Source organism: Danaus plexippus, chromosome 12 (genome assembly GCF_018135715.1).
Source record: "Danaus plexippus chromosome 12, MEX_DaPlex, whole genome shotgun sequence".
Taxonomy (NCBI): Eukaryota; Metazoa; Arthropoda; class Insecta; order Lepidoptera; family Nymphalidae; genus Danaus; species Danaus plexippus.
In genome coordinates this window covers 5709562-5721691 of record NC_083545.1, presented here as the reverse complement: position 1 = coordinate 5721691, position 12130 = coordinate 5709562, and the positions used below count along the sequence as shown (strand labels likewise).

The following is a 12130-nucleotide window of genomic DNA, read 5'->3' as shown; positions in this document are numbered from 1 at the left end:
TTTGACACCAAAATAATTATGGGAAGCATAAAGCGTGAAAAGGCACAGGCGATAATGGGTTCCGTATGAATTTGATGATAAAGCAATTTAAAATTTTGTGTCAGTTAAAATGGGTACATATTTTAATAATTAAGGTAAAATTAAAGTCGAGGGTCCATTAATAGTGGTACATAATCCGTTTCATGCATTTTACTTTGTTATAATGATCCACCCAGCATATAAAGGCATGCGTGTAAGTTATGTCCGTGCATGTTAGTAATGGCGTACCTTTTCCAGCTCTACGCTGTCTGTGTGTTTGCTACCAACGAGCTGCAAAAACGCATATATATCAATAAAGATTTAAGCGAAAGCAACAAAGCTGTTTGATGATCCCAAGTAATGTGATCCATGGACTTAGAGAGAAATTTAAAATATATATTCGTAATCATAATGAGACCTAAGATTTTCATGAGTTTTATTCGTTTACATGAAACTAATATATTTCGGATGAACTACGCGTGATTTATTTTTGTACAAAACTACAGATTTCGTCTGCCCGTGATCACGGTTGCTGAGAAGTAACCGAAACGTCGGGATTATGTAGCTTTAAAACAATAAATCACGCGAAGTATATCCGAAAAATATTAGTTTCATTTAAATCTTTCGTGATCGTTAGTGAGGGCAAATTTTTAATGGAGTATCCTATTATAGTAATGAGATTGCTGTGATATTTTTTGTGGTCGTTATGGGCCTTATGTCTGTTATGGTCATAGTATTTACCTCGTGGTCCGACATCTGTGACAGTTCGTGAGCCAGCGAGTTAGTCGCTACTAAGGGTCCACTGACTCCGTCCAACAAACTTCTGCCTTCTTCAACACCACGCGTGAGGATCTGTGCCTGAAGCTCCTCCTGGGTTTCAGTTAAGGCTGGAACATAATTGATGACGTTTTATTTAATGTGTTGATTTCGGTTATGAATCACAGATCGGGAGCAACCTTCATTATCTTTAAAGTAGAAGGCTTCATTACTTTAATCAATAACAAAATTATCTTCTGGTTAAAATTCAAAATATATCAAAATAATAGATTCTTTTTTTAATTTAAGAACCAACTTAGCACGTTTCCTATTTATACAAGTCTATGTTAATATTTTATTTCTTAAAATTTCATAACTATATCCCGAACATTATTTTACATTTATATTTCCACGAGCTGATACAACTTTCACCTCAGTATCCGAACTGTTTCAGTACGAAACTTAAATTATATTTCCATCCGTCATTCTCAGCAACTACCCTCCAAAATCACACTACATTATATTACTATTAATACTCATACAATCAATATCAACTGACATTTGTTCTGAGTCCGTAGTAACTCTAGTTCCATGGTGAGTTCCTGAAGCCTCGGGTCGGGGGGTGGAGGAGCCACGTCCCTCATGTCCTCCAACTCTTCCTTGAGCCTCGCCAGTTGTCCTCTCGCGATCTCCGCAGCATCTCTCTCCTTCCTCTCAGCCTCTCTCGCCGCACTCAACTGTGCCGCCAATTCGCTCGAAGCCTCTTGAGCCTCTCGAGCCACACGAGCACTGGTCTCGGAGTTAGCACGGAGAGTTTCAGCTACACCACGTAAACGACCCACCTGTTTGGATTTATACAGTATATGAGTACATTTATTTTGTTGGAAAATGTTGGCAGGTGTTGGAAAATGAATTTTCTCACGTTATTTTTCTTTCCTAATCATATTTTTAACGTTCTACATGGCTAAATATTAAACCCGTGTGGCATAACCAAGACTATAATATATTAATCCAGGGATTTGTTTGCTATGAATATGTATCGACTGGAACAATCGCTGAGGTAAGTGTTATATCAACAAGCCATAATTGTGATCGCTAAAGACGGATATTGAATTGAGAAAGTTGTTTAAAGTTATAACAGTCGTAATAACGAAGAATGAAACTTCGTATTAAACAGTTGTTATGTTATAATTAAACGTTTATATAAATATATTGAATTCAGTGTTTTTAGTATGATATGAATTTAAAAGTCAGGAAGGTTAAAACTGGCTTTTATTACTCGTTTGTATTGAGTTGTATTTTTTTCGACGATATAAATGGAAGCAGTCAAAAAAATATTTATATATAGAGGTTGTAAGTTTATTGTTTTGTACGAGAAATTGTATGTAAATTCGAGTTCACCTGTAATTTTATCTTAAGTTGGTTTTTTAACTCAAACTTTCGATCACACTACGGGTTGAGATTAAGAATGAAGTACTGTAAACTATATGTAATTAGATTCATATTAGTGGTAAGGGTAAGATAAAAGTTCATTGACCTCTTGTTTAAGGTGTGATGCTTCAGCCTCCGCGGCCGCCAGTCTGTCGGTGAGGGCCGCGAGTTGAGCTTCCCTGTCCCTCTCCACACGTGAGATGGCTTCTCTACAACGACGCTGCTCCTCTGATATACGTTCCTCGCATCTGCATTCGATCTGACAAATCGAAGACGGGTCAGTCATTTTCATAGAAGATACCTTAATATTAAATAATCATATTTCTATGTCCACATATAAGATAACACCGTTATACGCAAGCTTAGAACTCTTTAGGTTGTGACTATTTCATAATACAATTAACTCGACTATGTGAGTAGTATACAGCTCGTGTGCTCACCGTTCACTTGAAACAATGACTGATCAGTCACACGCAGCAACTGAACATATGTGTAATTAAGTCAAATCAATATAAAAAAATGTATAATTTAAAACGATAATTCGTTTTTTTTTTACCTCCGATTTCATTCAAACGAGCCTAATTTAATTAATTGCGTACGAGTACTGCACACGCTAGCCTCGATTTGCTAATGTTAAACCACAAATACCTTACAAATTTGTATAAATTTAAGCAATTTCTTCATGATTGTAATGAAAATTCGATGTAAATAATGATATTGATTTCACAATGCTTGAACATTATTTGTCTTATAGATAAATATTTTATAGAAGCCTTACTCCGCTATTTTTTGTATTTATTTCTTTTTGCTTATTCTCTTTTGTCGTCACGCTAACGTATTAAAAGTTTTGTATTAATAAATCTTAGCGCATTACAGTATCGACGCGGGTTACTGAATGTGAAACGGGAATTCGTATGTATGTGACGATAGATACAAATACATTAAGGATGATATTGATACTCAGATTAGTACGATCATGAGGTGAGATTTTAGTTTCTAAAACGACTTCTTTTCCTTTGTTTTTGTCATAAAATATATATAAACTAGATAATTAAGTCAATTCGAAGTAGCACATGACTAGCGGGAGCAACAGACATGCTAATGGTCTATGTATGAAAAAATCCAGTAGAAACTCTATTAAAACAGGTTCAGTAGTTTGTGTGAGTAAACAAGAACAGACATATATTTCATACATCGTTGCGCCATTCCTGTAATGAGAATCGTTTGCGTTCGTTTGATCTCATTGTACTTATATTACACACTACGTGTATACTGTTACAAATATAACGAAATACTCATATTGAACGACAATTAGTTTATCGGAAATTGGTAGTTAAGGAAATTCAAATTTAAATAATCTTACGTATTGACAAACTTGCTGTAAGGCGTTATTTAAGCAAATATTTAATTCATTCAGTTAAGATGTTTGCTATGCCAAGGCGATATTTTTTTCCGATACATAGGGCGTATACGTAAGGTCAGGATATTTTTTTGAAATAAAACTTCTTATGCGACTTCCAAAACGGTTGCGTTAAACGTTTAACGCTTAACTAAAAGAGACAAACCGAGAGGGAATTAGTGGCGCTCGAACGCGTGCACCATGCAGGTAACCAATTGTGACTTGTAAGTAATGTTAATAAAATTTGTCTTAAAGAAACACAAAAAAAATCCTTAAAAATCAATTTCTATCCCTTCCTGTTTCCATTCCAACATTACGAAGTTTCACTTCTTCAACGCAGAGGGACTCAACGCACAATTTTTATTTTTTATTTTTAATCGTTAAATACATAGCTTTAAATATACAGATGTTTGAGTCAAATAATTAATCGTATATATATAAGGAGTACCTCTCTTATCTGTTCGTCCAGCATGTGTACTCTGGATTGTAGTACGGCGTTTTCTGCTTTAGCTCTGGCGTACCTCTCGTCTGCTGTGCTCTGGGTGTCCGCTAGTGACGTCACTTGCTGTTGCAAACGTTGAAGCTGGGAATTGTATTGTGAATTCTTAACATTATAAATATGATTTTAAACATTTTATTCCTGTTCTCTTAATTTGTGCCTAACTTAAAATAAAACTATGTTTTTCAGATATAAATAGTAATCACGCGATTGTATTTTTTTTTTAATTTTAATATTTTCCCGACGATGAAATCATTCCGTCTGCCAATGATCACGGATGCTGTAAAACAATCGAAGCGTCGGGTAAATGTAAAAACTAAAAACATAAAAAAGCTTTGTATATTATTTATATCCTTAAACGTAGTTTCATTCAAAATACGTACTCACTACAATGTAATATATAATCAATATTATTCATAACATGTACAGATTATATGTATATATCGTAATTTCCTTAAAAGAAATTTTACATAATGTTTTTAATATTTAGGACAATCTGTGTCAAGTATAGACAGTGCAGGTTTTGTAATAGAGCATTAAGTGACGTAACACTGATTGTCAAACACGATCGTTATGCGTGTAAAGTTTGCTCGTCCGCTAGTGATTCGTTCTTGACCTTGAATTGTTCTGTGAACTTGAGATGGAAATAACTTTCCACGTACGTTTTATACTGTATTAATTTTATTACCAGCTGTGATTTTATGCAACGAACATCATAAAACTAATAACTATAGTCTTTTCATATAGATTTTATAAATTAATAGAATGTTGTGTTTGTTATATACAATATTCTAATACATAAATAAACAAGCCTGTTGATTAGCAATTAATAGCATTTTGAGGCATTTCCTTAGGTCATGCGGTTTTAAATTAGATAAAATAACATTTCCAATCATTTCTTACGGGTCATATGGAAGCATTAAAAAAAGACTAACATTATTTTTTTTTTTAAATAAACGCCTATAAAAAACTAAAACATATTCATAAAACATTACATTTGAATTTAAAAATGTAAGAAATACATTATTTGCGTGTACAAGGCTTCAAATATTGCAAAGGTTGTATATAACGTCCTTGACATTTAGTGGAACACTACAAAATTAGAGAAAAAAAAGAGGATATTTAAAATAGTTTTTATTGTTTTCGTCTCAATACCTAAGCTCATTATTTCTAATGACATTAGAAATTAGAATTTTTAGATGGCTTCCAACGACGGGGTCTATCGTACCTACTGTTCTTATAGACTAACCAATAACGTAACTTTAATATCCATATTACCTAAAACGTATATGTTTTTTTAAAAACATATATTCTATACTAATTATAAAATTCCGTTTAGAAATCTGATTATTTTATTAACAATTTAAGTTTCATGATTTAAAAGATTTATCAATCCTCCACACGGGCTATGGAGGATATAGTATGTACATTAAGTGGTATGAGTAGATACTTGTATCTGCAAATCATAGACGACAAACAGGAAGGGATTTGTTTAAGTTAAGGAGAGCGGTGAACGTGTCCCGTCAACGACTAAAACTATTTAAATATTAATATATCTTTCAAAATATATTAACGGGTGCAAATATCCAAAATAACAATGACTTTATAATGAACAAGAAATTGAAAAGGCGCCAGAAATGATTCATTTAGAAACAAACACTAAAATGTGCGAGATGTATGTATATAATCTGTGAAATCCTATTGCTCTTATTTTTTATATTCATTACAATTTTATATCATTTTAATTTATTATCTGTGAAAGTTATTGATAGTGTAATAATTATTAAGGTGTATTAAAGATTATAATTTGGTCCAACTTTCACGCGGTGTCATAGATTAAAAATGTACCGTGAATGACAGATAATAAAAAATGAATAGAAGATGGATTCATGAACCATATCTGTTAAGAAAAAACGCCAAAATTAAAATCTATAGAGTAAAAGTTGAGTATAATGCTTACTACAAGTTTGCATCTATGTATAACGACAATCGGAGTATTCACAGTTTTTCATACGTAAAAAGTTGCATATAGTATGTATTGAATGACAAACGCGAGACGTTTCGTATGCACTATGACGATGAAAACTAGTGTTAAGTACATTTCTCTGAGTATGATTCATCATTAATTAGTTTTATATTTGAGTCAGCCCCGTATTCACTATTCGGAGACAGGATATAAGTCAGCTGCAGTCAATTTGTTCAATGAGTCTTTAAGAACGGATAACATTTAATGGGTTCCCTTGTAGTGCTTTAAATCTTCGGCTGCTATATTCAAGTGGATCATTTAAGTTTTTAGTCTGTGTTATGATTAATTTTGACTTGGACGTTCCTCGTCTATAGGGATTGATTTTTGTAGTTTAATATCACTGGTACATAGTAATCATCCGACGGTAAATACAATAGAAAAGTATTAAGAAATATAATTAATACATATTTTAGAATCTTCTAGAACTAAAATTTATTATACTTTGTAGTCACACACATAAAATTGGTAAATTAATTTATATTTTTTGTAAAATAGTTTCGCTTATTTATACAATTCCTTAAAAAAATATCAGAAGTGTTGCCAATACTATGTATGTTATATTAGAATAGATTTTTTTTTATGGCAACATAAAATCATTCCTTCTAAAAATAACAAAATAATGTTATTTAATGTCCTCTGTAATAAAAATAAAGGTTTTCTTGTTGTTGTTTTTTTTTTTAATAATACATAATATATTTTTACAAATTAATAGAACTGTTTATCTGATTATATGTAGAATTTTAATTGATGACATTATAAATCATCAAAAAGGGAAAAAAAATAAAATGAGATTGTCTTTACAGTTCCAATATATGTAATAAAAATATATTTTTTCGTTTTTTTTTAGTATATATTTTGTTTGTGAATGCAAACAGCATTCAAACAGCTATAATTTATTCAGTGAGTTTGTTAGTTAACTAATAAATTGTAACATTTGTAATAAAATAAAAATATAATATATACTGAATATGTATAGTAAGTTTAAATTATTATAATGTCTTAGAAAGATGATTAGAAAGTTGTCTTTTAATTTTATATATATGTACATATATCGTTTTGAGTGGTTGTGACAAAAAAAAGTATGCTATTTGACCTTTATAAATATAATGATACTACAATGAAAACAGCCTTCCGCGTCTATTTAGTTTTTACTAACAGTACATATATACATGAACATATTCATATAAGGTTCAAATAAAGAAACATATATATTTAAAGGAAACCGAGTATAATATTCGATTGAAAACTTGACTAATTGTAAAGCAATATCGTGAAACGAATACGAAGTACCTCACGTGTATAGAATACGTGAAAAGTAGAAATTTAATGTTAAAAAAAACACACTCTTTAAAATGAAAAAGTCGCATTACGTGCAGCAAAACTCGATTCACTTTGAGATATGTAAACGCATAACAATCCCATAGATGTTGAACTGCAAAAATAACGAAGTCAAAGTATTTAAACACAGAATCGACCTGTTTGAAGTCGGTTAAATTGTGGAGACAATCTAAAACTTAGAAACGTGTAGTTGGAATTAATAAACACAATGCAGGTTAGTATTGGTATCACCGAGAGCAATCAGTGGACACAACTGAATGTCTGCTCGTGACTTCCCAGAGAATTTTCTTGTAGCCCGTCTTACAACTTTCATGTATTCTCTAAACACATAATATATTGTACATAACAAGCGAATTGACGGTGAATGTACCAGAAAGTGAAGCGCTTTAAAATGACTACAGGTTCATCGATTCGTATTTATATTTATATTATAATAATTTTTAATGTAAATATTTTTATTCTATTATACGAGTAAGTTGATAATATCCTGAAATAATATCTCATATCCTGTATACGGTTACATATACTGTTACACTATTAATAATCACTGTCATGTTTGCTTCACTCCTTCGTATTATAATGATTAAATTTAAAATTAAAATTATCAGCTCTATCGTTTGATACCGAGACGAATTATGTACAATTGCATGGAATTTAGAGCGTAGTTCACCACGGCTTAGCATTGTCGAAACAAACGGAGACTATAGTTTTTCATTAGTAAACATATAGTTATACTATCATATGCGATGTTTTATGAATGAAAAAATATAAGTTAAATTCATTTATGAAAATCGTAGTGAATTACGTAATGAAACGTAAATATGTACAAGTAACTAAGGATTGGACAAAATATAAAAAGATTCTTCCGTTTTGATAGAAATATGTTGGAAGTTTGTGTAAAGGAGAATAAAAAAGTACGTTTCCCACAGATGATATTAATTTGTAGCAGCAATAAGATATGATCTGAGCGAACCCGTTGACCGGATCGAATCAATAGGAGGCGATAACGGTGAGATCCCCCGATTTATATTAATAAGCTGAGAAACAGACAATTTAGATAAATTGCAGAAAAATAGTTGATAGTCGGAGTTTTTACTGTATACTATAAAAGCTTTAATTTGCTAGACGTGTTATAGACATAAGTATAATTGGGGCATAATCTAAACATTCTATGTTTTGAATTAAATTGGTCCACGTATTTTGTTGGTTATATTATAAAAATACATAATTAATAGCGAGACTGTAGCTTATATCAGATTATACTAGTCAGTTTAGGCATTTGTTTGGTTCTTCGATTGTGTTCAAATAACTAATCAAATAATATATTTCATGATACAAATAAATACTTAAATGAAATTGAATGCTTATTTGAAGTGTCGCTACTTCAAATATTTAAACATAACGCTTTTTAAGTGTCATTGACCTCTAAATATATAATCTTATATATTCGAATGAGAAAATTTCTAAATTTCTAAATATATGTTATAATTAAGACGATTACTTATTAAATATTTTTTTTATATGAATAAGTTTTCCTCGTGTATGCGATCGCGTGAGATCATGAGAAATATGATAAGGAAAATTTTGTTCTGTCAATCAAAATAACATTGAAATCATCTATCTATCTATATACAAGAAGCAGATCACACAACACGCTGCTATCATTGATAACAATCTCGTGTTAGAGTTAAAAACAAGAATAATAAGTGTGATGAAGTCGTATTTCATTAATATAATAAAATTTATCGATCGTGAAATCTATATAAATATGTATGATGATAAAAACGATAAGAAATGGAGAGTGAACACGCTCGTTTTTAAAACTGCGCGTTTTTATATGAAGACGCTCGTTTTTTTAAACTTTCATTTACAAGGTGATTTTATTATAAATAGTTCAAAATATATCGTTTCTTTTATTATTATTTTTTTGTTAATATTTAATATTGAGAAAAAAAATACCTGTATTAGGAATAAAACTCACTTTTTAGTTTTCTTTATCTTTACGAGTTAAGAAGAAATGTCAAATAATTTGTTAGAAATATAAAATTACAGAAATGTTCATATAATTCTTTATTATAATAAAGATAAATAAATATATCACGCTTTAACTTGAAAGTCAATTTAAGTGTAAAATATACTGAATTTTATCACCAACAGAACGAACGACCTTTGACCTTTGATAAACTTCCATGGATTAAATTACTGAAGTAAGTTATACATATATAATTTTTGTTAAATTAAACTCGGAGTCTTTATAAAATGAAATAATTCGAAATGAAAGTCGTACTGCCTTAACCGATATCAATTAAAGATAATTCAATATATCAAATAAACTAAAGCAAATAATATTATGAAAACTATATAAAAAAAACAACATATTTATTATTTTGTATGTACTTCTTGTATCTTAAATATTTATGATGTATTCAAATATCTGATACATTTTGATTATCTAGTGAGTGTTTTATTAAAACAAATCTATCAACGATGACAGATAAGATAAAAATAAAGAAACAATGTTTTTAATTAGCTCCAAGGCTTTCTATTATCTGTGACGGAACTTATGTCAATGTATTATATAAAGAGAATAGTGCTTCTATTAATAATAGAATAATTACAACAAGTTTTACAATCGTAGACCATGCGTTAGTTAATAGATTAATGAGAAGACTTTAGAATGTAAAACTATTAACGGTCGGTAAGTAGTGTGACGTTGCAAACTTGTGGTAGGGTTGTTACTTGTTATAGCAAGGCGTTAAGTCGTAATACTTGACAAGCGTAACCTTTCTAAAGAAACCTTCCGAGTTTTTCCCTTTAAATTCAGTATTATCAATAATTTACTAACTTCGATGTAACTTTTTAATTTCATAGATTTTATGCTAGTTTCTGTTTAAAATTTATATGTTTGTGAGTTTTTAAATGTGAGTAAATGTTTAACTGTCAGACTTGAGTTATTGAGATTTGTTTTTAACTTGTCAATATAATTTCAAAGAATAAATCCTTCCAATATACGTATATCTTCGGTTACATTAAAATATTTTTTTGTTGATCAACTGGTGAGATATTTTTTGAGTTGGGTGCAAGAAATATCAACTGATAACCTTATGTCGCCTCCTCTGATAATCTTTACCGTAAGTGGTAGTGGATGCTGATAGTGATTTCAAATACATCAATCCTATCAGCTGTACAAACATTAAAGAATAATCTCGAACGAAAAAATCACAAGTAAACATAGTTATTACGCGAATTGTTTTAATAGTTTGAACAAGTATTCGAGATCGCGTGTACATGCTGCGGGTATTTAACGCGTATAAAATCACGCAGAACATTTTGGGCCTTATTATGTGTTGTTAGGTGAGATATCGGCGTGGCGGTATAACGGATCTGTTTACAGACGTCGTGGATCGCGTGATGGCAATCGGTGATGGTACCAACATCAGGATCCGAGACGTCGCGCTCCAATCGCTCGATAAAGCACTTTTGTTTTCTATAGCGGTTCATAGTTTTCATAAACTTGACATCTTATTTATATATTTTTTTACCTATTTAAATCATTCTTTATATTTTCATTCATAATCTAAAATTTCAATTTTATAACATACTTTAGGTGTAATTGGAGGCACTTGGTGCGTCGTGTACTATCGTAAGCGGTAAATTCAATATGATTCAATTAAGGACAATAACGGAGTCATATTTGGACGTAATTAGAGCTTTGTATGGTGGGTGTCCTTACTTGGTCTGAGAGGTTGTCGCACCATTGATGTGCTGGCGTCTTTTTACCGCCGTTGACACCGTTGGTCAGATGTGGTGTCAGTGGACCACCAGTGAAAAGGTCTTCGGGGACGCTGGTATCGGACGTGATCCGATCACGTATAGGAGTCTCTTGGGGTCCAACAAAGTCGAACTGACCATCCCACATATCATACTCCAATTCCAAACTGTCCTCGACATCAATTGATTCACCCATATCTCTGGAGCGAGCGAAAAACCCGGACTTCAACATTAAAATGTCCACGGAACACTTCTTTGGCTATTCCTATTATTGCACGAACACATTAAATCTAATCAACATCTAATTTGACTTCCAAAATGGATTAGATTAGTACAGATAAGTTGGAAAATGGCACTGAATTATACAATATCACGTTAACGCGTATAAATAACGTAAGTATTTATAAGAACTTCCATCACACAGTCAAAACAGTTGTTCACAACACATAAAACATTGCTAGCGTTCGTATGTAATTATTTAATTGTTGTCGTATATAAGAATCAAAATATCCGGTAAGAATAGACTGTGTCGGAGTCTATTCAAAACTTTTAACGGTTTTTTTATCATCGTTTCGCGAAACTTCAAGTCCCAACGAGACTGTCAAAGCTTCATTGAATTAATTTGAAATCAATCACAAGTGAAAATTAAGCAATGAGGAGAAAGAATCGCACAAACGTCTGTACGACTTGAAGCGGCGGCTTGAACTAAACGCCCCCTCCGCAGATCGCTTCGGCCTGTGATAATCATTCGGAGGCGTCACACAAACTTTATTCGCTCTTGCACATATGCACTGATGGACGGTCCCAAGGCAATAACCCCTTGCATCGCTCCCCTAGTCGGCTTCATCTCTTTATTTTATGCACCAGGGGTCACCACAATGATAGGTCATTT

The 12130-nt window shown here is 31.6% G+C and overlaps 1 protein-coding gene across 5 annotated transcripts in view; it reads right to left on the bottom strand.

Moving 5' to 3' along the window:
* Window positions 1-12130, bottom strand: part of LOC116772324 (rab11 family-interacting protein 4) — a 50079-nt gene that overhangs the window by 921 nt on the left and 37028 nt on the right. For 4 of the 5 annotated variants that reach the window (XM_032664464.2, XM_032664466.2, XM_032664468.2 and 1 more), the window contains 5 exons: window positions 4053-4187; window positions 2312-2464; window positions 1334-1616; window positions 760-905; window positions 268-309 (listed from right to left, as the gene is read on the bottom strand). In XM_032664464.2, the coding sequence (XP_032520355.2) occupies window positions 268-309; window positions 760-905; window positions 1334-1616; window positions 2312-2464; window positions 4053-4187 (759 nt within the window). The remainder of the gene's footprint in view (window positions 1-267; window positions 310-759; window positions 906-1333; window positions 1617-2311; window positions 2465-4052; window positions 4188-12130) is intronic. The other variant, XM_032664465.2, reaches the window with a different exon arrangement.